General features: G+C 37.5%; 1 protein-coding gene across 1 annotated transcript in view; it reads right to left on the bottom strand.

Moving 5' to 3' along the window:
* VIPR2 (vasoactive intestinal peptide receptor 2) overlaps nt 1-26377 on the bottom strand; it is a 74858-nt gene that overhangs the window by 6619 nt on the left and 41862 nt on the right. The window contains exons 5-10 of the mRNA XM_075212106.1: nt 7316-7413; nt 4864-4990; nt 3445-3595; nt 1980-2040; nt 1829-1898; nt 187-278 (exon numbers count right to left, since the gene is read on the bottom strand). Of these exons, the coding sequence (XP_075068207.1) occupies nt 187-278; nt 1829-1898; nt 1980-2040; nt 3445-3595; nt 4864-4990; nt 7316-7413 (599 nt within the window). The remainder of the gene's footprint in view (nt 1-186; nt 279-1828; nt 1899-1979; nt 2041-3444; nt 3596-4863; nt 4991-7315; nt 7414-26377) is intronic.

The raw sequence follows: 26377 nt of genomic DNA, 5'->3' as shown, positions 1-26377 counted from the left end.
CCTGAGTAATGGGGATTAGCAGGGAAAGAGCAATTACATTTTGACTTTAGATGCAAAATGTTAATTTTGATATGTAACACCCGGAAAAGATAAAATAATTAAATAGGAGTCGGTCATTGAAATAAATATGCAATTTACATTCAAAGCAAAATGGATATTTTGATTGTAGACAGTAATAATACCTACTTAAACTGTGACTGGTCATTGCCCCCTACATCAGGAGATCTTAGCTTTTGAAGAAGGATTCGAATTATATTAATAAATAAGCAGAAGTTTACCTGTAAAGGAGCACAAAGTGTGTTTGCATTAATACACAGTCCTACAAGTATTGCATAAAACCTTGTTTAAAGAGCACGTAAAGACATAAATATATACTAATCTAACATCCACATAATAAAATAAATCATGGGTTTTATATTAAATGCTTTACAGCCAGACCCAGACTTCCATTAGGCAACCAAGGGGTAGATTTACTAATCATTTATCTAATATCTACTATCATTTATCTAGTACATTGTAAAACATGATAGCTAGAATCTGATTGGTTGCTATGGGAAACACCACCACTTTTCCTTTTAGAGGGTTTAGTAAAGCTAACCCCAAGACTCTTGGACTCTTGCCTAGGGCCCAGTGAGCATTGAGGGGCCTGGATTACTATAACCCAGTATCTATCCTAGAGCCCAATGGAGCCTTAATCAGGCTGTCTGCTCTTTATTACAGAGAAAAGCTGACATTGCTTAGGTGCACGTTGCTTCTGCCATCACTCATGGGTAGTATAGATGCCAGGTTCAGGGCCGGATTAGGGGAATGGAGGCCCCTGGGCTAAGGGTGCTGTGAGCCCCCCCTCCCCCAAGCACTTACCTCCTTCCGTTGGTCTGTCACTCCCTGTAGTGCTTCCGCGTCACACAGTAAGCTCCTTACTGAGGAGATCTCTTGAGAGTGAGACTATGACTCATAGTCTCACTCCCATGAGATCTCCTCAGTAAGGAGATTACTGCATGCCGTGGAAGGACTACAGTGACAGCAGGCAGCTAACAGCATAACATTTGCTGTTAGCTGCCTGCCTTTTTCCATGACAGTCAGAGTCGGGGGGGTGGACACCCCCGACCTGATGAATGCCGGCGGGTTCCCCAGATGCCGGAGGCCCCTGGGCTCTAGCCCAGTGAGACCTCTGGTAAATCTGGCCCTGGCCAGGTTTGTAAGTTATAACTCTTTGTGCAGGTCCCAGATTGGAAGATCCATACAAAGGGGCATAGCCACTGATACCACAGCCAGCTTATTGGATACAATGTTGTATTCACCTTCAGATTTTTGTTCTGCACCAGATCCAGTTAGGACAGTGTCTTAAAGGTGTGGGGGGTGGATTCAGCTACCTGTAATGGAGGGGAGGGATGGGCTTGCTTAATGCTACTTTAATTGTTGGGTATGCATCCAACAGAAATGTAATTGCTGCTCCCATCCAATTCCATGCATCGTTATTAACCTGCAGACAGCACCCTGTGACTGTAGCTTGAATAGATCTACTCATAGAGATCTTTGGGAATCACACTGTCAGTATCCACTGTTATCAGTAACCATGGTCTGGTCTGTATTACCAGGAATCACTTGGCAGGAATGAGAATATATAAAAGATCTGGAAAGGACTGTGGAATATGTGTGATGCACTTTAAAAAGAATCACATTCTTAATAATAATATTAAATTATGAGAAATCACACGTTCCAATTTTACCTTGATCATAAATATTTTCTATAGATCTCAATTGATTAAAACAAATTAAATAAATATGCAGGTTATGGAAAGGAATGTTAAAGTGAAAGTTTACTCACAATGATGGAAATAATAATCGGTATTTTTATAACCCACCAAGGAACACTGTGCTCATTGGTATCCCAGCATCTACAACACAAAACATATATTAAATGTACAAGATAAATAAAGGAACAAATAATCAGATTAATAAAACCATATTCTACTTACCCAGTATCCTCTAAATAAATTCTTGTCACTAGCCACACAATAATGCATATAGTAGGAACGCCTTAATGAAAAGAAAGAATTCATGGGATTTATTGTCTACATTTTTATGCTTGGCTAAAGTCATTTTTACATTTTAGACAAATTTCATTTTAATTTATTTAATCTATATTAAATGCACACACGCATGCATGTTATTGTAGGCAAAAGTTTAGATACCCCTGGTGAATTTTTTTTTTTTAAAAGAATATCTGAGCGACTGCTAAGATAAATATAGCGAGCAACATATATGAAGTATTTTGTAACAAACATGAAGAACATATGCGTCCCACTGCGGGACAGACTTAAAGGCTGAAGCTTCAAACTCTTATGAGTAAAAAAAAAAATCTCTCTCTCTCTCTCTCCACAAAATGTAATAATTGCCTACGAGGACTGAAAATCTGGACTAATGTAAGATAAGATATTTGCAGGTGGATAAATAGGTTTTAAATGGAAATGGCCAAACTTCAATGAACCCCTTAATTACAGCCTGGGAATAGTAACATATCTGTGAATAATTGTGTTTGGTTCAGGGCCACAGGAAATCCCCTGGCTGATCTAGGTGGATTAGTTGAGGCTTTGGATGAGGTAAACACCAGCACTAATATAAGATGATATTCAATGCAGTTTACACTGAATCAATAGCTGAAACCAAATTGAGTTCATCAGACTTGGGGGGAAAAAGTGAATATAAAATATATATATATATATATATATATATATATATATATATATATAATCTCCCCCCCCAGCAATGTTTGTTTGAGAGACAATGATACCATAAACCTACACATATTAACTGCATAAAATATTATAATACCTATCGCTATATATTTTTTCCATACATTAAATGGTCATTAGGGCAGACAGCCGGTTGTTCATTTATTGGAATGCCACCACTGTGTGTGTGTGTGTGTATATATATATATATATATATATATATATATATATATATATAAGAATTCTTTCAGTAAAGTGCTAGCCACACACACATTAGGTTGGCCACACCCACTTAGATGGGGGGCGCTGGTGCCCTGTCTCGCACAGGGCACCAAAATTTCTAGTTACGGCACTGACTATAGCTGTCTTTGGTTAGACAGGGGTGGAACAGTGTATTGCCGGGTCTCATAGCAAAATTAAGATAGGGGCCGTGGTGCCGATCTTGCCTTTCGGACGCCCCACTCTCAAAAGAGCAGAGCGAGTTTCTCTTCTGAGAAAGCGTGGTCTATAGCTAGAATATATGTATGTAGAATAGGAAATGTAATTATTACATTTTAAACTAGTCAGATATAAATAATTAAATAATCACAATCTAACATACAAAATAAACTATTTACAAAATAATGTTGCGCTAATTGCAAACTAACGTTGGATGTGGATATCCCCTTTAGTAGATGTTGCGAGGAAAGAAAAAGTGAGAATGTCTTACCCCATCCAATCAGCAGATATATTGTAAAATGTCTGTTCGGAGAAAATATGACCACAAGAAGTGTGTGTAGGTAAAGTCCTTCAACCAATAACCAGTAGAAGTTTGCTGTTACACAGTAATGGAAAAATGCTAAAATAATCTTACAGCCAATCTGTAAGAAAAAGACACAAAATACACTGTTTTAATATCTCAGATATCAGCATCATAATTTTGGTTTTAAATGTTCTTCATGCAATAGAAAAGATTGATGAATAATCACAATCATCTATCTTTCTATCTATAGAACATCTCTCTCTCTCTCTCTCTCTCTCTCTCTCATATCTATTTATCTCTCTCTCTCATAGCTATGTATCTATCTCAGTGCTTCCCAAGCTCAGTCCTCCGGGACCCCTAACATTGCATGTTTTTCTCTCTGCTCAAGCACAGGTGGATTCATTACTGACTGACACATTGTAACAGATCCACAGGTGGTATAATTGTTTCACTTGTGACATGGAAAACCTGCACTGTTAGGGGCCCCTGAGGACTGGGTTTGGGATACACTGATCTATCTCTCTTTGTCATATCTATCTATCTATCATGAAAGAATTTATCCTATCAACACCAAGCCCCATATATCACTATTTTTGCATGGTTCATGCAGTGTTATTAAACTACTAAACTGAACATATTACATAGCATATTTCCACTGGTGAATGTAAAAACGAGCATTACAGAGATAGAACCTCCCAGCAGCATCAACATGTTTTGCAATGCATCCAGCAGCCTTGAGAGCAGCGGGACATAAAGGCCAAAAAGGTTGTCCCAGGGTAGGAAGTGATCCAATCAAGTGACGCTCACATCCTACCCTGGGACGACCCCTTCGACCAGCTGTCCTGCATCTCTTCATTATCCCAGCTGCATTGCAATATATGTAGTGATGTGAGGTGTTGCTAAGTCCTAACAAAGATGTCCATCAATAGCGAAGGTTTAGCTTTTAATCATATGAGAATAAGCGAGTTAATTAGTGACTTCACATTGACAACTCTAATGGTGTTGGTGTCCACTCATCTTGCATCCTAACACATTGGGCCTGAGTCATTAAGGAGAGCAAGGCAAAAAAAGTAGTAAGTTTGATCCTGGACAAACCATGTTGCAATGCAAGGGGTGCAAATTAGTTCATTATTTTATATCTAAGGACAATACTGGCTTCTTTTTCATGTAGCACACAAATAATTGATAGCTTTATTTTTACACTGAAATTTAAACTTGATCTAGGACATGCCCTACCCCAACTGTAAATCTGCCTCCACATTTTAAATTTACCTCTACCTCCAATGCAACATGGTTTTGCCAAGGTGCAAACTTACTCCTTTTTTTCTTTGCTCTCCTTAATGACTCAGGCCTATTATGTCATAACATGGTAGAAAATCTACTAACCAGAGAGTCTGGACAGGAATAATAACTTGAGTAAAGTAAATCATCCTTCACTAATACGGAGATAGCTTTCAAAATGAAAGAGAGGAACAAATTCAGATGGATGTAGTTCCTTGTACAGTGAAGTTTTCTAGATTGAAAAAAGAGGAAATAATCAAACAATCACACTGAATGACATCTATATATTCTAGGTTCCTCATTGTTAAAGCATTAAAGCACGTTGTACAATTCCACAGGCTGCAGCTGCACCTGCAGTGGTATATCTACTCATAAGTAAGGGTGTATCAAGTTATTCATAAACGAAGCACTTGCCTATATGTCTGATATTTCTGTGTTATTGCAGATTTCTCATAGTGAATGTTGCTGAAACTTCTACCAACAACTAATTTTACCTAACTTTGTCCCTGAGTAACCTAATAGTACAAAAGTGTGATGATTATTTAAATTCTTTTCTAAAGTTATGAAAAATGCAAATGCCTCCTGTGAAAAGTAATTGCCCACTTTGCCTGGTTACACCACTTTAGTAGCAGTAACTGCAAGCAGACATTTCTTTAACAAATAGTCTGTCTCTCTCTGTGAAGGGATTGTAGCCTACTCTCCCTTGCAGAACTGCTTTAACTCAGTGACATTGGTTTGATTTTTGAGCATGTACTGCTTATTTCATGTCCTGCTGCAACATCTCAGTGGGTTTTAAGTCTGAACATCGACTAGGGCATTCTAATACTCTGGTATTTCTGCTCTTAAACCATTCTGATGTAGACTGTTGTGTTTCAGATCATTGTCTTGCTGCATGACTCAGCTGAACTTCAGCTTATGGATGGGTGACCTGACATTCTCCTGTAGAATCCTCTAATACAAACAGAACAGAATTAATGGCTTCTTCAGTGTTTGCGAGTCGACCAGACACATCAAAGCATGACCAAACCATGACACTACCACCGCCATGCACTACTGGTAGTATTAATTTCTTATAGTAAAATGCAGTATTAGCGTTTCAATAAGCATAACAGAGTCATTAACAGACATGTTACATTTATGACTCAAAGGTCCATAGAATATTTTTTCCAGAATTCTTGAGGATTTTCTTTCTTGCTACTCTACCATGCATCCAGTTTTTACCTAGCATCGTTCTGATGGTGGAGTCATGAACACTGGTCATAGCCAAAATAAGTGATATGATCTTCTAGGGATCATCATAACTTCATGGACAGTTTCACACTTGTTTTTGAAGACATATTAGCAGTACGGAAACCATTGGGGAGATTGACTTCTACCCCAAACTTTCTCCATTTATACATTAGGGCTCTGAATGAGAGTTGGTGGAGCTTCAGACCTTTGGAAATTGTTTGTGGCCCTTTTCAGCCTGATAGACATATTACAAGTTTGATTGGAGTCTTTTAGAGACTTCTTCTGAAGATAACACGAGGTGTCTCTAGAACCTGAACATTGACAGCTTCACTTTGATTGTAAGGGCCAAAGATAGTCATATTTCTTTAGAAGGGCTGATAGTAGATTAAAGTATCCAAACAGCTCCCCACGATTAGCATCACAATTGAGGGGGACAATAACTTATTCATAACTGAAGATTAAAATTTGGTTACAATGCAGACCAAAAAAATTAAAAATAAAAGCACCATATTGTGGTGTTATTTTTCTCTCAAACTCTACTCTTTATATTACTGTTATCCAGGAAAACACCAAGTTTACTATGAAAAATATATAATAATGCAAAAATTCAGACAAGGGGTAATTACTTTTTTTATGGCCTGTATATTTTAAAATATGAGTTGCTCAGTTGGAAAAAGAATTAAAAGCTGTTCTAAACTTATCCGCTCAGATTGTTGTTGTTCAGATGGTGTAAAATATTTAATTGTTAACTTGCCTACGGTTATTACCTCTCGGCATGTCTGTCTCTTCTCAACCTTGAAGGACATGAAAGATAATTTGCTGCAAACTAATGTTTCCCACACAACAGGAATAGTTATTTCATAACAGTGTGTACATAGCAATGTGGAAAAGAAACTTAAGTCATCTTGTAGTTTGATTGAAAAACTATTTTTGTGTTTCTCCAACAAAATGTATTAAAATTCTCTAATGATCTATCACATTGGTAAATTTATTTAATTGAATTAAGTCATTTATTTTTTTAAATTATTTAATTGAATTAATTCATTTTTTTTTAAATTATTTAATATGATTCTCTTTCTAATAATGTGTGATGAATATATTTCTAAAAATATATTTTCTAGCGAATGCATTTGCTAAAGTCAGATTCTGGACACAATGTGAAAATCAGGGTCACATTCCTTTTGCAGTAATTCACAGTAATTGGCAAAATTTTACTGCTATATGAATTTTTGCAGTCAAACCACTTATTTCAATTTAAAAACCGAGGGAGAGTAGAATAAATATGATAGGATAGATATGAAAATATAAAACATGTTTGGACACTTACCTAAATAAACAAAGAATTGCACTTCCTATTGTGAGAGCTATAAGTGAGGCACTGTGACCAAATGTGTAGATCGCCTTGACTATTACGTAGAAAGAAAGCTGTAAATACAATGAAACTGACGTTGCATTTAAATGTACAGTATAAATGGGCCGAAATTCAAATAAAAGATAGCAGAAACATAGAAATTTTTTAAACTGAATTGTTGTTTAAGCAATATAAAACAGTTATACATGGAAACTACAGTCATCTGATTTTATTATATTAACAATTTAACTGAAAGCATTCAAAAAGGGTAGAGACCATTTAAAAGGGGGTTTCTGTCAAAGTACTATTACTCGGAGGGAGGAAATGTATTAAACTTTTTAAATAAAGGGGAAACCCTGTCTAAAGGAACACTAAACCCCAAAACAGAACATTTCACATAGGATCATTAAGGTAAAATACATTGTTCAGTGTTAACTTGATATTACACTGCAGCTATATTAAACAGTAAAATAGTATATACCTGAGGAAGGGGACACCAGGGGCTGGTTGGCAAATTTTAGCCTGGGGCAAGACTCAAGCAGCCTATTAGAAACATTTTAAAGGAAAAAAATACAGTGACCCAAGCCCAAGGTAGCCCACTATGGGACTGGGCCACGGGCAGATTCCCCCTTGTCCCCTCATCCAAGCCCTGAAGACCCCCCCCCACCCCTCAATATATTTTATCCTCACTTTTCCTAAATAAATAATAATAATAAAAAAATAGCTTATACATATTTCTCCTGGATCATCTATGAATTGTGTTAGTTCTTTACATGAACTCCTAGGTACTACTATTTATAAGCAATTATTGCATTATTTATACATCTCTATAAGTATTTCCGAATGGTCCCCACCCACAAATTAAATATTCCTGAGCTTTTATATGCTCCTCATCAATTTTATTGGAAAAAATTCATTCAAGTCAATATGGAAAATTTATTAACTTAAAGTAGTGTTAAACTTTTTACCAAACATTACCAAGAACTGTGTGGCTCCTCAGATCAGGAGAAAACCATTACTTTCAGTGAAGCTCCTTAACATGCTGAGAAACATGATTTAGCAGTGATAACAGATTTTTTTAATGGGAAAATTAATTTTATATCTGAGTAATTCAGTCATTTTTGACACTGTACCATTCACAAAAATGATAATTTTTCACCAAGTAAAGGCATATGAAAAGTCAACACTCTTTCAGAACTTTATAAATATGCTCCTTATTTTTCAATCAATATTACATTGTTATAAATGGAATCTATTGGTTTTTAATTGTACTGTAATCTATTACAAAATATCAAGGGTGAGATTGGACCACACACATTTCAACTTGAGCCTCTGAGATTTGGGGGTAAATTTATCAAGCTGCGAGTTTCCGGCTGGTTTGAAAAGTGGAGGTGTTTCCTATAGCAACCAATCAGATTCTAGGTGTCAATTGCTTTGTACATTCTACGAAATGATAGCTAGAATCTAATTGGTTGCTATAGGCAACATCTCCACTTTTCAAACCAGCCGAAAACTTGCAGCTTGATAAATTTATCCCCTGGAGCTCGTTTTTAATTAAATTAATATTTCTGTGCATAATGTATGCTATGATGTTGCATATAACAAAGCATAGTGATGTTGATGTCCAGGTATAGAAAATAGAAAGTGGCAAAATGTCACTCCGTTTCAATTTTATATATATATATATATACAAAAATATGCTTTTAGGGCATTCCGTGACTCATATGGGTACTGTAAGATCAGTAACAATGGGGCTTATTTTATGTAAGTTCTCTGCATATGATGGAATGATGATGATCTGAAAATTATGCTTTTATTTCTTATTGCTACATACAAAACATAGTGATATTAATTTTTCATATGTTTAGGCGACTTCCAGTTGATTATATAAAATTATGTAAATATTTTCTGTTCTAATGGGAAAAAGAAGCAGAAGATTTATTTTCTGGAGAATTGAAGGGTTGTTACTTCTGTGTTTGTTATTGCAATGCACCAAACATTTAAAATGCATCAATCTTCATTATAAATGAATCAGGCATTCTCGGGTACTCAATAACACCTATTAGACAAAAGTTTATTTTAGAGTGATTGGACGGACCTTCTTTATCATTCTTTATCATTATATGTATATTTTGTGCTTTAGAATTGCAGCTACAATTTATTTATTTGAAAAAGCACTTCAAATACTGTCAAAAGGAAAAAATAAAGTTTGATATCGAACTGCAGCCTCATAAAGACAAACCAGTCACCTCAATAGTTTCCATAACAGTCCCACTCTGTGGCTCATATCTGTCTACTTCTCCCGGCAACTAAATAAATCTTACATTAATTCTAAGAGTTGTCTAACCTTCTTGAAAACCACTCTCTACATGCAAAACACATGATGCTGTTTTGCTCACCCCAGCTCAGATTTGATGAAAAGCCACATACGCCCAGGAATATCATGAACAGTACACTGTCCCTTATTTAATAATCTTAGCATTTTTTTTTATTATGTATAATGGCAGCATTAAAAGCAATAATCATTTATAATTACGGACAGAAAACATTTACTTTTTTATACTGCTGGGGCATGTAGGAGCTTCTTGTATGCCATTTAGCTCTGAGGAAGGGGGCAGCAAAAGCAGCTTAGAGTGGCAAAAAGGTTAATCCTGGCGTATGCTCGCACAGTAATGCCACTTATTTGTCCAGTCTACCACCAGAACCTTCCACTCATAACTATTTTCTAAATACCTCGGCCTGTGGAATTAATTACAGCTTAGTAATATTTTTTACTCAAACAACTTACCCCATGCCATTGAAATTGGCTGCCCAGTGCCATTTTTGCTTCAATATTTAATGTTTTCCAAATCCATCCAGTGGAAGGCCCAGAACAGGCTCCCTGGGTCAAAGTTCTGGCCAGCGTATACCAACAGGAAGTCCGACCAGGGCCTCAACCCCATAGTATGTTTTCTAGGATCCAATGTTACCAGTTTTCACAAAAATACATCCAGTGGAAGGCTCAGAACAGGCTTCCCCAGTCAAAGTTCTGCCCAGCGTACACCAACGGGTGGACCAACCAGGACCCTAACCCCCTAAAAACCTGTCCAGGATCCATTTGGACCAGCTTGCGTTGGTTTTATCCCAATCGGTGCAGAGTTGTCGAAGATATTCACCTACAAACAAACAAACTTCTTTTGTATATATAATTGTTATCCAAATCCATCCAGTGGAAGGCTCAGAACAGGCTCCCCGAGTCAAAATTCTGCTCCGTATACACCAACAGGCGGTCCAACTGGTTCCTGAATCCTCCTAAAACCTGGCAAGGATCCAACTAGATCACCTCATGCTGGTTTCTTCCCAATTGATGCACGGGTGTCCGAATACATAACCGGACAGACAAACAAACCAAATCCATTCAGTGGAAGGCCCAGAACTTGCTCCCTGGGTCAAAGTTCTGGACAGCGTACACCAAAGGGAGGTCCGACAAGGACCTCAACCACTTAGTATGTTTTCTGGGATCCAATGTTACCAGTCCGTGAGGTTTTCATCCAAATCCATTTGGTGGAAGGCACAGAACAGGCTCTACACATACCTATTGCTTCAGATGCATTAGGCGTGCCCCAGGGGTTTATCCATACCTCAACTCAACGTGATCATGCCCGATGCCCCTTTGGTCCCAATTTCCAGAGCTCTAAAGTTGGGAGTTATGGAGGTGTAAGATACTGCCACAATAATTACACACAGAGCTATAATTTCACTGCAGGCAAAACTGCAACTGGGATTCACATAAGTCCCTACAAAAAGTATTTATTGGGCCATAATAATAAAACAAAAACACACATGTATACATAGGCTAAGTATTAGCTCTGTTACAGATATTTTTTAAAGATGGAATTTCAATTTAATAACATTTAGACCATTGTCCAGTTGAGAATGAATATTGTCTTTCCAGTGGGAATTAAGAATATACGTGAACATACAGTACACATCATGATTATTCAAAAGATGCCTTAAGGAACACCTGTCTCCTTTTGCTTATTTACATCCAGGGGCTGTCTGGGCTGGGGAGCAGGGGGGGAATTTGCCTCCCTGGCCAGTCCCAAATTGGGTTTCCTTGGGCTGGGTCACTGGGCTACTTGCATTTGTTTCCTTTAATGTGTCCCTAATAGGATCTTGGCATAAAATTTGACAGCCAGTCCCTGTTTACATCAGCTTTCCTATGGGTGAACCTATTACAAGACACTGCATGAATCCTTTCTAGGTTAAAATGTCAGAGTAGATGTTAACAAGGTTACCTATAATTTCACATATCAGTATAGACCATACTTGCCAACTCTGCCGAAATGTCCAGGAGACTCCTGAAATCCATGTCGGTCTCCCAGACTCCCGGGAGAGCAGGTAAGTCTTCTGCATCCCGCAATTCCCCTGCCAAAATAACGCGATTCACAAAATGACGCGATTGACCACGCCTCACCCCCTCCCACCCTTTAGCCACACCCCTCTCCCGGTCTGCACTGCCTGAAAGTAGGTGAGTATGGTATAGACCAGTGGTACACAGACTCTAAGTGCATCCATGTATCTAGCTCAGCATGTAGACTGTCATTGACGAGTTGCTGACAAAGATTTATCAACATAGGCATTATTAATGTTGCAGGCAGACTTCATAGAGCAGGCCTGGGCAACCTGTGGCTCTCCTGGTGTTGTCAAACTACAAGCCCCAGAATGCTTTGCCAGTATATAGTAACTGGCAGGGCATGAGACTTGTAGTTCCATAACACCTGAAGAGCCACAGGTCGGCCAGCTCTGTCATAAAGCATCTCAATAAACATGATTGGAGCTTGGCGTTTACACTGCTACAGTACATGTAAGCATATAGAATAAATATCCGGACACAGAAAGGGCCTGTGTGCCATTAGCCTAATGCCTATAATGGTATGGAAAATTTTACATATATTTATTTGTGAAAGTTACAAGATGGCTTTTTGTTATGGATATACTAATGCTTTAAATGTAGTGCCCTTTTAAGATGAATATATGAGTAATATAAAGAAATAATTGATGGGGTATGTGATTCTTTTATTTATAGACCAAAAAACTGCTTTCCCTCTTCCAAGATCTGAGCTTTCGAAGTACGAACAGTAATCAGCAATGTTATTATTAGAAAAGAATCTCTATATTTATTTCAGTACATTCTTAGAAGGGCAGAAATGCATTTAGGGCACTAGCTGCCCCTGAAAAAACATTTCTCACAGAAGAATGATTACAGCAAGCTTACCATACACTTTCATATTGAACTTCTGTATTCATTGCTTAACGCCGTAATTAAACAAGCTCGGCGCCTCGTCTTGTCAAGTGTTTATAAAGTGTAATTAGGCTCCATTAGATTCTTTATTTTTCTCGTATGAATAAACATTATATGAAATCCCCCTCATTTATCTGTGACAAAATATAATTTTCTTCTCATGTGTCACTTACAGTCACTTTGCACAATGATAGCAAAAGAAAGAAAAAAAGGAACGCTTATATTCGTGGTCCATGAATAAGGTAATAGTGACACAGTATAATTTGATTATTTGATGATGTGACACAACTCTTACTCTTGTGAAGCTATAATTGGAGTATGGCTGAGGGTGAGGAACTAACAAAAGTTAATACAATAGTCATGTAAACTGTTCTAGTAGGAACCCTCTACACTGTTTAGAGTCTATAGGGGCAGTGTTTACTAGTGACATGTCAAGGACAAAATTGTGATTTGCAGTAAACCATAATTAAACAAAAAAAGCAAATAAAAATAACAACACAATTTCTATGCTGCCCTTAAGAATACAAACAATGGAGGAGAGATAGCAGTGCACGATGGGGCAGTTACCTATTTAGGGTGTATTCCCTCACAATGTACACAGCTAATTCAACTAAATATAGTCCTGAACCTAATGTATACGCTTTAATCACTTAATCATGTGCTTATGCGAATATATGCTCCCATTAACCCTTGCTCCTCTCCTAATTGTCCAGTCTAGTGTCGGGACCTAATGGTAAAACTCCCTATAGTGAACATACAGTAGGTGTATGTACTCTGGCACTATGGAGAAGGATTAGTCTTTCACAACAGCACTTGTAATTGTATATAAACTATATAAGTATGAAAAATAAAGTGTATCAAAGCCTTAATCACTGTATATAGCCCTGGAGATAGATAGACAGTGATAGACGATCCAGATAACCATCACAATCTTGGGAGATGAGACCCCACTAGTCACTCATTGGCTAATCATTAGTAGTGTGTCTAACTGTAAGCCAAGAGTTCTATTCTAGGTTAAAAGCAGGAATATCCTCTTCTGGCATGTTTGTTTCAATGTGGATTACTATCAATAAGTAGTAATTGTGCAAAACCACGATATAAATGCATTAAATCTAGCATGTGCCAGGCAACATGATTTATGCACATCTGGCCACAAACTAATGCAGCCATGTGAGATATAACTAGCACTGGCACTAGATGGTACCAGTTAATGTTGTCAGGAAATGAGTGCACACACTGATAGATCCTGCAGGGACAAACGCAGGATTTGTAGAGGGGGTTTCCACACCACGCCGCCAGTGGGCGTGACCAGCATGCATGGGGGTGTGGCTATAATTTTAGACAGTGCTTGGCTTCTCTCCAACTGTTCCTATCCCCATAATATACATAGGCAATGCTGCGTGCACTACTGTTAGGCGCATACAGCTCTCCCTTTTCAAGCAGAGCTGTGTGAAGCGGGAGCAGGGTCCAGCCACCTCAATTATACAGTGCCCAAAGCTTGGATGGGGGGTTTCCAGGCACTAGGAAACACCCCCTCGGTTTGCCTATGTCTTGGTCATCGTTCAACCATATGTTCTGCTTGTCATGATTGATACTAATAAGATATTGATAGGTCATTTTGGGATCGCATATACATTAATTGGTGACCAATTCTAAGTCTAAGACAAATAAATTGTTTGCCGAATCTCTGTGTGTTTGTGCAGCTTTAGACTAGTAGACAGCAGATAATGTCATATATGAAGGGGGAAACAAAGCAAAGATGCATATCTAACTTGGCTGGGAACACTCTACCAAAATGTTCTGCTGATGTGTTATCTCGATTTTACCAACGACTGATTAAAAAAAAATTCCCGATCAGCATGCCGATTCATATGTACACACTACACATATTTAACAAGGTTTATATTCAGATCTGTGCTTTTCATCTGTCATAACCATCGACTAAAAAGATCATGACTCTGTAAACTCTATGGAGATCTTGATTGTGAGTGCATACACACTGCAGATTTGGAACAACATCATTCCATTGGTGAACAAGATTTTTAGTCCCGCTTAAAAATCAAATGAAGCGATATGATGTGCTTTGGAATGATAATCGCTCATTGTTGCAGTGTACTCACTAATGCAATATTGGCCCGAACCTTAGTGTTTGAGTGTGAGGGTGTCTGTCATGTGTACACTTTTGTGCCTGGCTACATTGAGCATGTTTACTAAACAGGTGTAGATCTGCAATTAGGCGGGGTACAGACTACAGGTTTTTCAGCCAATTATCGTGCCAATCACACGATAAACAACCGTTTGGCCCAATATCACATTAGTGTGTACGTTCCAACAATGAACGATTATCATTTTAAAGCACATCTTATCATTTGATTTGATTTTTAAACCAAACTAAAAATCTCGTTCAATGATTGAACAATGTCATTCCAATCCTTCAGTGTGTGTGCATTCACGACCGGTAGTGTCCATAAATCTCTATGGAGTGTGCATAGGTTATAATAGATGAAGAGCACAGATCTTGTACACAAGAATCGGCATGCTGATCAGGACTTTTTTTTTTTTAGTTGTTAGTAAAATCTTTAATGATATCGCATCAGGAAAATTTTATGTAGTGTGTACCCTGCCTAACACATAGCAACCAAGCAAATATTTGTTTTCATTGTCAAATTTCCACTACATAGATAAAGGAGGATTGGCTGACTCAAGTTTCTGCACATTTGAGCAATGTTAGTAAATTATAAAGTGTTCTAATTGATTGTTATTATTACAACAGGGAGAGGTATGAGAATTTGCAGTAATGTTCCTTTCTGTGCTCTTCGCATAATGGATTAGATATATATTTATTTCAGGTTTTAAGGACAATGCACTTTGCTTTTCATTCATAAAATTACACATCATTAAATAAATTACAGAATTGCCCTAAAACAAACAACTTAATCTAAATATTGATCGTACATGTTAATTAGTTTCCACTACATCAGCAGTAGCATAAGTGAAACACATATCTTACGTGAAGCTAGTTTGCTGTAGATGTTTTATAGTGCTCTATAATTAACATTATCCAGAATAGCCTTATTAACTTTAATTCAATAATGCATTTTTGTAGAGTAAAAGTAAAATAGATGTTGGGAACCAGATAGAAGTGATTAAATACACATGACAGAGAATATGTAACAAGCATAAAGAGCAGTAAATGCACACTTATTATATACCAGGGTTTATCTATTAATATTTATTATTGTGCTAAATAATATTGGCAAAAAAATTAAGTATTGATAATTAATTAAAAGTATTGTACATTAATGTATAACCCTTCTAGCTCGGCACCAGCACCCCCTGTTTTGTTTGGTGGACCTCAATGACTCCCCACCTAGGAGAGGAGGGCACTGTCATCAAGATCTGGGTTAGAGAACTAGACTTCTGCTTAGCATATAAATAGCGAATGTGGTTCCTGAATGGATAGAAGTTGGTACTACCTGTTTAAGAGCTGTTTCTCCTCCACATTTGTTAGGATGGGTAGTGTCCTGCAGTGATGACAACGCTCATCCCTACAGACTGTCAGTGCTGCATTACCAATGACTGCATTACAGCAATGCCAGGGGTCGGATGGGGGGGCATCTTCATGTAGAACAGGTGGGAGGTACGGGAAAAAGCATGACTAACTACCAATGGTTGTACAAAGGCATTCAACCCCGTAAAATCTGCAGCATGGTATTTGATTAACCTTAGAAAGCTATCTGTGGAGATGGTGAGATGTGAGTGTCTTCCATCATCCCTGAATGTGGAAGGAGTAGAGAAGGAGAGTGCACAGAAATCACCTACAGCTCTATGTACCTGAATAAAGTTCCTCACACATGCTTCAGTTTGTTTGTTTGCCATTATTGACAGACTAGGTCAGGGGTTAAATGTATCAAGTTGAGAGTTTTCCGGCGGGTTTGAAAAACCAATCAGATTCTAGCTTTTATTTATTTAGTACATTCTAAAAAAGGATAGCTACAATCTGATTGGTTGCTATAGGCAACATCTCCACTTTTTAAACCCGCCGGAAAACACTCAGCTTGATACCTTTACCCCCAAGTGTCAGTACTTTTGTATAGCAATATAACCCCACAAATATGTAGACTTTGAATATCATGAGACCACACACACAGTATTATGGTTGGTCAATTTGATCAACTCTTGTTGGTGGTAGTTGAGTAACGTTGAGTAAACTCTGATGTATACTTGTATATTGTCACATTCTAAAAACAGACACTGCATACCAGTAATCTTTTAAAACCCACTGGGCTGATGGGAAGAAATGCTAGAGAAGAACTACTGCAGACAGGTATCCAGTTGTCCTGTGAGAGCTTCAGCATTTGCCTTGTATTAGAATAACTTAAAATTAATATTTTCCTGGAAACAAGACTTGTGGCACAGCCTTATTATCTGAATGAATATAATTGTTAAGTTTCATTTAATTATGGCTAGGGTACCTATTTCATTCATTCTTTTAAACTGGAGACAAGCAGGAAGTTAAGTGGGTGGAGTTAGAACAGCCTGTACCCAATCAGAGTATTTGAATGTTAACAGTAGAACAGCATATGTCAGCTTCGCAAACGACATGTCTGTGTGTAGGCAAGTTTGAAGGGGGAAAGGTTACGCCAGCATGTAGCCAAGCAGAGTGTCTAAACAACAGCACAGAGAAGTGATGTAAAGCTCTTTTCTAACGGATGCTGGAAAATTGTTCTGTCAAGTGCACCTCTATATGAAACTTTCATAAATTCAGCTTATTATCATTCTTCATCTCCATTTGCCACGTTGTACCCTAATTTGAAGTGGACGTAAGTGAAACCATCATCACATCTTTAGAATACTCACAGCAACTCACAGTACCACAAGAGATAAATAGTTTTTCTTGTAGGAAGCCATGGCCTGTCCACTCATGTCACTAAGGCGGCCTTTATATGGAGTCATAACATTGAAATAAGGACCCCATAATTGTGAAATGAAAAACTGGGCCTCCCGTGTGAACTCAAGTTTGCTTAGTTTGTGAAATCCATTCAATACTTCCATTTGGTTGGAGATCCTGTTAATTTTGGTGTTTCAGGTGTCTGATTTAGGGGTAAACAACCATTGTAAGGTAAATAATTTGTGTCAGAAAATGGGGTCAGTTCTGAGAAAATGAGTATACATAGGAGCACTACACCCTAAGGTAACTTTCTAAAACTATTGGAAAATAAAATACAATGGGTGCATTTAAAACAAATTTTATTTTGTATATTTAAGAAAATTTTAAATGTGAAAGAGCATAAAAATGTACTAAATTATGCCATGTAACATCTCATTACTAGAGGCATTGTTAATAAAAAAAGATCTGGGTTTTGAAAAGTGAAGGTGACCTCTATTTTGTTTAAGCAGAGACATACCAGTTCACATTAAGAGATTCCTGGCAGGGAGCCCGGATCTGAGGCTACACTTGTCACTTTAAGTCACTGCATAAAAATCAGTTGTTAACTTATGAGAAATATCACACTTACAAACTTACATATACAAACTGACATATGCAAACTTACATACATACATTAATTTACATATACAAATTTACATACATAAACAAATTTACACACATACACAAACTTGTATATATAAACATACATACATACATTGACAAGTTTACATACATAAATCTAACTAAATATACAAACTTATATATATAAATAAACAAAAACAAGGCTACATAAGCAAACTTACACATATACAGAAACATACATAATCTGGCAAACACAAAATTGCATATATAGATAAACTTGCATACATGTATAAACAAACTTACATACATAAACTTACATATGCACACTTACATACACACATATAGAAACAAATTTACATAAACAAATTTACATACATACATACACACACATACATAACTTAAATACACAAACTTATATACAGAAATTTGCATACATCCGTATACTTACATTTATAAACTTACAAACATACATAAACTTACATAGACAAACTTAAAGACCTATGCAAACAGGTGTACACCGAACTCAGCATGAACCTCTCTGGGCTTGATTAATCAAGGAAAGAAAAGCAGAAATAATGAGTAACTTTGCACTTTGGCCAAACCATGTTGCATTGGAGGGGGAGTTAAATTTAAAATGTGGGGACAGATTAATAATAGGGGTATGTCCTAGATCAACTTTAAATGTCATTGTTAAAATAAAGCTATCAAGTATTTGTGTCCTACATGAAAAACCATCCAATATTTCCCTTATGTGCAAAATAAACTAATTTGCACCCCTTGCATTGTAACATGGTTTTACCAAGGTTCAAAGTTACTCATTTTTTTGCTTTCTTTTCCTTAATGAATCACTGTGTTTAAGGAAACAAGGGGTTAAGATAAAAGGAAATAGAAAGATGTATACCTTGCATTCCTACTTTCCCCTGTTGAGCTATGTTCTTGTGGTACACTATGCAGTTATCAGACACTTGCCAGGAGAAAAGAAAACCTCACTCAACTCAGAAACCATGCTTGGTTTTACTTTAGCAGTGTAGTCTCAGTTAGAAAACGATATTATTATTCTTACACTTTTGAAGTAATTATTCCAACAAATGGCTTAGAGGTACATTGTGCAATCATTTTCAATTTCAGATAAAAATTTAGTTTCAACCTCTAATGCATTATAGAGTACAATAGATTACTTTAGTGGATAATTTTATACCTAAAAGCTAAATGTTTTAAAGCCTATCCACCCTCTTTAAAGCACAATTAAAGCCATGTCTTTTATGATATGTATTGTTGTTTTTATTAGTGTTATCTAAGCTAGGGTGTATTAAATCATTTTTAAACTAGAAGTAAAAAGTTCTAAAAAGTTTTCCCCAGTCGATTCTCTCTCCTCCTGTTTATGATTTATTGAGAAATATAGGGCCCAATTCATTAAGGAGCGTAACTGGCGATTTGTTGTGTATAATGTCCACAATTACTCTGCGCATGCCCATAACCGGACCATACGCCACAGGAAGCAGCAGCTTTCAATTTATCTTTGAGCATGAAGTACACTTATTATACATATTCAGGGGCAGAACAGGGAGCGGAATGGCCGTATGCCTGTAGTCAATGTACAGTAAGGGTGTGCCAAGCTCAAGCATACACAGCAACATATAAATATAATACATATGAGATATATATATATATATATATATATATATATATATATATATATATATATATATATACACACACACATACATACATAATTACTTATCATTTGGTGCCAATATCTCATATTAACAGTACTGGGATCCAGCTGATAAATGTTATACCACACAGTAGTGCCCCAGTTCACACCATGCCTCATAATTGTGCCCCCAATTCATGTCATGCCTCATAGTTGTGCCCACAATTTATATCATGCCATATAGTTGTGCCCTCAATTCATATCATGCCTCATAGTTGTGCCCACATATGATATGAATTGTGCCCCCAATTCATGTCATGCCTCATAGTTGTGCCCACAATTTATATCATGCCACATAGTTGTGCCCTCAATTCATGTCATGCCTCATAGTTGTGCCCACAATTTATATCATGCCACATAGTTGTGCCCCCAATTCATATCTTGACACATAGTTGTCCCCCCCTAGTCATAGTATGCCACATAGTTGTCCCCCCTAGTCATAGTATGCCACATAGTTGTCCCCCCTAGTCATAGTATGCCACAGTTGCCTCCCACCATATTCATAGTATGCCCCAGTTGTCTTCCCCATATTCATAGTATGCCCCAGTTGTCCCCCCTAGTCATAGTATATCACAGTTGTCCCCCCCTTGTCATAGTATGCCCCAGTTGTCCCCCCTAGTCACAGTATGCCACACTGTGTCCCCCCTAGTCACAGTATGCCACAGTTGTCCCCCCTAGTCACAGTATGCCACAGTTGTCCCCCCTAGTCATAGTATGCCACAGTTGTCCCCCCTAGTCATAGTATGCCACAGTTGTCCTCCCTAGTCATAGTATGCCACAGTTGTCCTCCCTAGTCATAGTATGCCACAGTTGTCCTCCCTAGTCATAGTATGCCCCAGTTGTCCTCCCTAGTCATAGTATGCCACAGTTGTCCTCCCTAGTCATAGTATGCCACAGTTGTCCTCCCTAGTCATAGTATGCCACAGTTGTCCTCCCTAGTCATAGTATGCCACAGTTGTCCTCCCTAGTCATAGTATGCCACAGTTGCCCCCCTATTGATAGTATGCCACAGTTGCCCCCTCATATTCATAGTATGCCACAGTTGTCCCCCTAGTCATAGTATGCCACAGTTGTCCTCCCTAGTCATAGTATGCCACAGTTGCCCCCCTATTGATAGTATGCCACAGTTGTCCCCCTAGTCATAGTATGCCACAGTTGTCCTCCCTAGTCATAGTATGCCACAGTTGCCCCCTCATATTCATAGTATGCCACAGTTGTCCTCCCTAGTCATAGTATGCAACAGTTGTCCTCCCTAGTCATAGTATGCCACAGTTGCCCCCTCATATTCATAGTATGCCACATGGATGTGCCCCTAAAGTTTTAGTGCCACTCCTACTTAACTTTTGGAGACACGCATCTTCCTTTCCAAAAACCCGAGAGCTACTTCAGTAAAGCAGCCGATGACGGTCGAAGCGGAACTTCTGCGCATGCGCAGAAGCTCTGTTTTCTGGCCATCATTGGCTGCTTTAGTGAGACAGCTCCAGCGCCGGCGTGTCACATCTGGCATGCATGCCGGGTGTTGCCGACCCCTGCTTTAGATGTAGTTTTAATGTCATAGTTCACATTTCACACTTAAATACAGTACTACTGCAACAAATGTCTAAAGTTAGTATTGTATTTAAATGATTTCTATGAGTCTTGAGAACTATAAAAAGAGTACAGGGTGGGAAGTTTGTGCCCTAATATCCTCCGTATGAAGTGACATGAATTCAAATTTTGGCTAAAATTGGAACTAGGATCTTTGCACTGATACAGACAATTGTACAGACTCATTAATCAAAACTATTTCAACATACTTTGTGTCAGTTTGTCATTCTTTGTACTAGTATTAATTGTAATCTAGATAACCCAATATATGAGTGGAAATAGGGAATTGAGCATGCTCCCATAGTTACACATTAAGGGCCTCATTCATCAAGGGTCACAAAGAGAAAGTGATGTGCGTTTTTTTTAAATGCACATACATCTGTATACTTAAGTCTCTGTTTTTGACTGGTCGGGGAGTTATGTTTTGGATTATTTTGGTCGCTGTAAACACTTTCGGTGTTTACAGCATCGTTAAACTGACTACCAGCGGTACATCGGGCATATGCATATCCATATTCAACAAGGACTGGATCTGAAGATACGTCATTTAATGAATACGTCATCACTAGTAATTGGCACTTACACCGGACTTGTAGCTGGTGCAAGTGCGATGAGCCCAAAATCCTGAACCGACCGCCACCCATTCTCCTCCCTGTTCTACCCATTAAATTGTAGGTTGTAGTAAGCTTTGCACTCAAGATGTATTGGAAGTTTCCACATTCACTGGCATATGGTCTGGTTCCAGGCATGCACAGAGTGATTTTACGCAAAATATGGCATGTATTGGCATTTACGCTCCGTAATGAATCACAGCCTAAATGTTATTGAAGGATGTAACGCTTGTGATTTTTTGCTAGTGAAACTCTGTTGGAGCCGACAGAAATTTAGCTCAGGGGATAAAACACTACTGGGAAATACAACTCGATCAAAATCAGTGGTATCTGACAATTAAGCAATAGTTTTATACAAGCTATTACAAAAAGTTTTGCCTAATGCGCAATGAGAAGCCTGCAACTCACTAGTATAGATATATGCAAAAAAATAGTGTAAACCAGTTTACTTAATAGAAAGGAAATACAACAGAGACAGAGATGGAAGAACCACACTTGCATACTTTTTGACATAATCTGTTGCTTGGAGAAGGCTAGAAGGGATGCTCCATTTTATCTTTAATAGACTGATCACCAAAAACTGACAAGTTTTAAAATCATTCCATTATATTTTAAACTTTGTACCGTGCTCAAACCCCCTTTCTCCATGGCACCACTGAAATAGTTGTGCTGGCATGCTAATCTGTTTTATAACTGATTTATTGCCATATTGTGTAGCAAAAAATATCCCATAAACCCCATCAGGAACATAATGGAAATGTGTCATTGCTTGAACTAAATATGTCATAGTATTGTATAATTTTCTGCACATCTCCATATGAAACATTTATGTTTTATGAATTTCTTGAATAGATACATTATCCCTATAGGTTCCTTATGGGGACTGTGTATGTCATTGACACATTATTGTGTTACTTTCAGAGGTTCCTTTAAGGAATATATGTAAACAGATTGAAACAGATATAATTCTGCATGGCAAAATGGATTTTGGGCAATCTTTTAGGATCTGTGGAGCTCTTAACTGAGCAATAAAAAAAGATTGATTACTCCATACACTGCAGGATACAGTGTCTCCACCTTCCACTGTCTATCCTTATTACAGTCACACCACCGGTAGCTGCACAGAAATTCCAGTTGCCAATGGTGCTTCAATATTGGTGGATGATAATGCTTTTGCATTATAGTAGTCACACACTTTCCCCACTAACAGCTACAATGATTATTCCACTACTTTATATATCAATTGTTTCCCAAACTCTCTACCATTTGTTTCATGGCATTGTTATTTATTTGCATCATGATCTCTTCAATGTACAGCACTATGTAATATGTTATAATTAAATAATAATAATAATAATAATAATAATAATAATAATGATGATAATGAAAATGGTGAAGTATTTGTCAAGATATTATACAGAAAGAAAAGTTCTACTAAATATATATATTTATTGTTTCCGTGTAATGCCCCAACTGTATAGCCCAGTCTAGAATCAGCCACCCACATCAGCTCTGATCTATCTTTCGTTCAAACATTTGCTGTATTCTGAACTTACATGTGAATGAGTCACCATTTCCCTTTCTTCCCTCGACCCCACAGTGTTTGCCAGCCTGCTACAGACACTGTTATTCATGGTTACTGCAGTAACATCATTGTTTAGGGAAAATGTAACAAGTCATAAATACGTTTTCACTTTCATTCTTGAAAGGGGTTTGGAAAGTAAACATGTTAATGAGTTGTCTGTACTGGGTTCAGATTATCTGCATTTTGTTTTGGTAATGAGTTCAACGCTAACAGTCACTTGTTCCCATCAGATATTTTTGCATAATTTTAGGTAGAACCAATGTTAGATAGATTTAATAATTGCAATAATAATAATAATAATAATAATAATAATAAAAAATGCAATGCATTTATTCATTTACTCATACACTGCTACCTATGTGCGGGGACAGATGTTGTTCAGGATTCCCAGTTGTTTAGGATACATACAAATGGCAATTTGTTGCTACTTTGATCTAAAGCAGCCAAATTGGTCCTCCAAATTGCTGTGTGCATATGCAGCTTGAAAATAATTGACTCATCTCTACGTGCTTGATTGATCAAGTAAGTCAAATGACCACTGGCATAAATAAGAAAACCATGATAGGATAAAGAAACATTGGACAACCATTCCATCCTGAGAGAATAAAAATCGGTGACACTAATGTAATTATTATTATTATCATCATCATTATCATCATCATCATCATTTATATATCACCACCAATTCCGCAGCATTGTACAGAGAACACACTCAAATCAGTCCCTTGGAGCTTACGTCTAAACTTCCTAACATACACACACACAGACTGGGAAAGACTAAGGTCAATTTGCTAACAGTCAATTAACCTACTAGTATGTTTTTGGAGTGTGGGAGGAAACCCTCTCAAACTCAACACAGATAAGACTATGGTTGGAAATCAAACTCATGACCCCAGTACTGTGAGGCAGAAGTGCTAACCACTAACCCACCATGCTGCCCATAATTATCATGCAACAATTATCTTAAACTTTTATTACTGCATTGCTTTCTATGTCGTTTTTATAGAATAACCAATATTTCAATAAATCATGGTTAATAAAAATTTGTCAAACATTTTGGTGATTTTCCATTTTTGATCATGATTAAAAAAAGTTGTTGACAAAACTCACTTGTGTAAATTATATATTGAATAATGCACTCTCTACTGTAAATTATACTAAATGTCACAAGAGTTCCAAGACCATTTAAAAGCACAAAGATGCAGCCTGTGTGCTTTTATGCAGGCCATGGCTCTCAGATAATCTTTTTTTCCTGATGAAGACTGATTACCTAGCAGACGAAACGCGTTGAGGAGTGTCTGAGGACTTTTATTATTGTCTGGATATCGTGGTACTAGCGTGGTGGGAGTGCCGTGGAGACTCATTTACAACTGACTGAAATCCATCTATATGTCTCTGAATGCATCCCAGATGAGTACCAAAAGATACCATTATATGCTTTTTATATGTGCTTTTATGTAAGTGTATTACTTACCGTTTATTAGTAAAATTCTGATTTATACAGTATTATACTATTTGATTTTTTTATTGCTCCTATGACGCTGAGGTTCCAGTCTTAACGAGATAATTCATTTGGATGAGTGACGTCACTGGCAACATCTCTGCAGCGTTGGAGACATCGCTTTATTATATACATCTACCTTCTAGTTCTACTATCTGGTACGCAGATATATGGTTATTGGTGATCTTTTTGTGGCATTGGATACAGTGTGTTGTCACGTGTGTATATCTCTAATCACCATTCCGGTTTCATCTTTTATATTGGAGAGTTGTACCAATTCTTCAGTGTGCATCTGATTTATCACACCATATCTTCTCTCACATTATTACTCATTAGTATTGTGGTAATACACTATGTGGGGCCGTGTTTCCTTTATTCCTTTATAGATTCTCCAGACTTACCATCTGTTTTGGAACTGGCTGCCTCCTGTACATTGGACTCTGTGTAAATTAATTCTGTTCAGTGACTTTATATATAGAATTGGGTTACGCGCCCCCTTGTTTGTGGTATCTGTTGTTTGTATATATATATATATATATATATATATATATATATATATATATATGTTTATTGTAGCATAATCAGGGGAATATGTACTATCTCCACAGGGAAGATGCGGTGAACAGCAGCAGTAAACCACACAAGTCCAGAGGTTACAGGATAACAGCCACAGCTAGTTTATTCACCAGCTTGCAAACAAAACAGGAAACAAAATCCTGGCCATCTGGCTACTAGCTAATACATTTAGCAAGACTCTCTCTCAGGTGTTGGACCTTGTGTCCAAGCACGCAGTCAACATATTATTTGCTCACCACAGCAGAGTGTCTCAGGAGGCAACTTACCTCCTTCCCAGGTCTGAGACACTGATTGCCTATTCTAGCTCCTTTTTCACAGGCACCTCACAGGTGCATCTCTTGATCAGTCTCTTTTGAGACTGGCAGGCCAGAAGACCGAGACTGGGCCTTATGTATGGAGCCCACCCTTCTCTTTTTCCATAAATAACACCAGGGCCCCTTACCATGGTTTGCCACCACATGGAAACAATCTGGGGGGAAGCTTTTCCCACACATCTACATTCTCTTTGGTATTTTAAAGTACACAATTCAGGAAGCCTGGGACACATACCTCTCCCATTTAGCCACCTTTCAATGACTCTGTCACAATATATATACATATTATATATATATTAACCCCATGGCTAAATAATTTCAAGATAAGTAGCTAGACCTGCAATATCCAAATAT

The sequence above is a fragment of the Mixophyes fleayi genome, chromosome 5 (genome assembly GCF_038048845.1).
Source record: "Mixophyes fleayi isolate aMixFle1 chromosome 5, aMixFle1.hap1, whole genome shotgun sequence".
NCBI lineage: Eukaryota > Metazoa > Chordata > Amphibia > Anura > Limnodynastidae > Mixophyes > Mixophyes fleayi.
The sequence above is the reverse complement of the archived record's forward strand: the minus strand, read 5'-3'. Positions and strand labels throughout refer to the sequence as shown.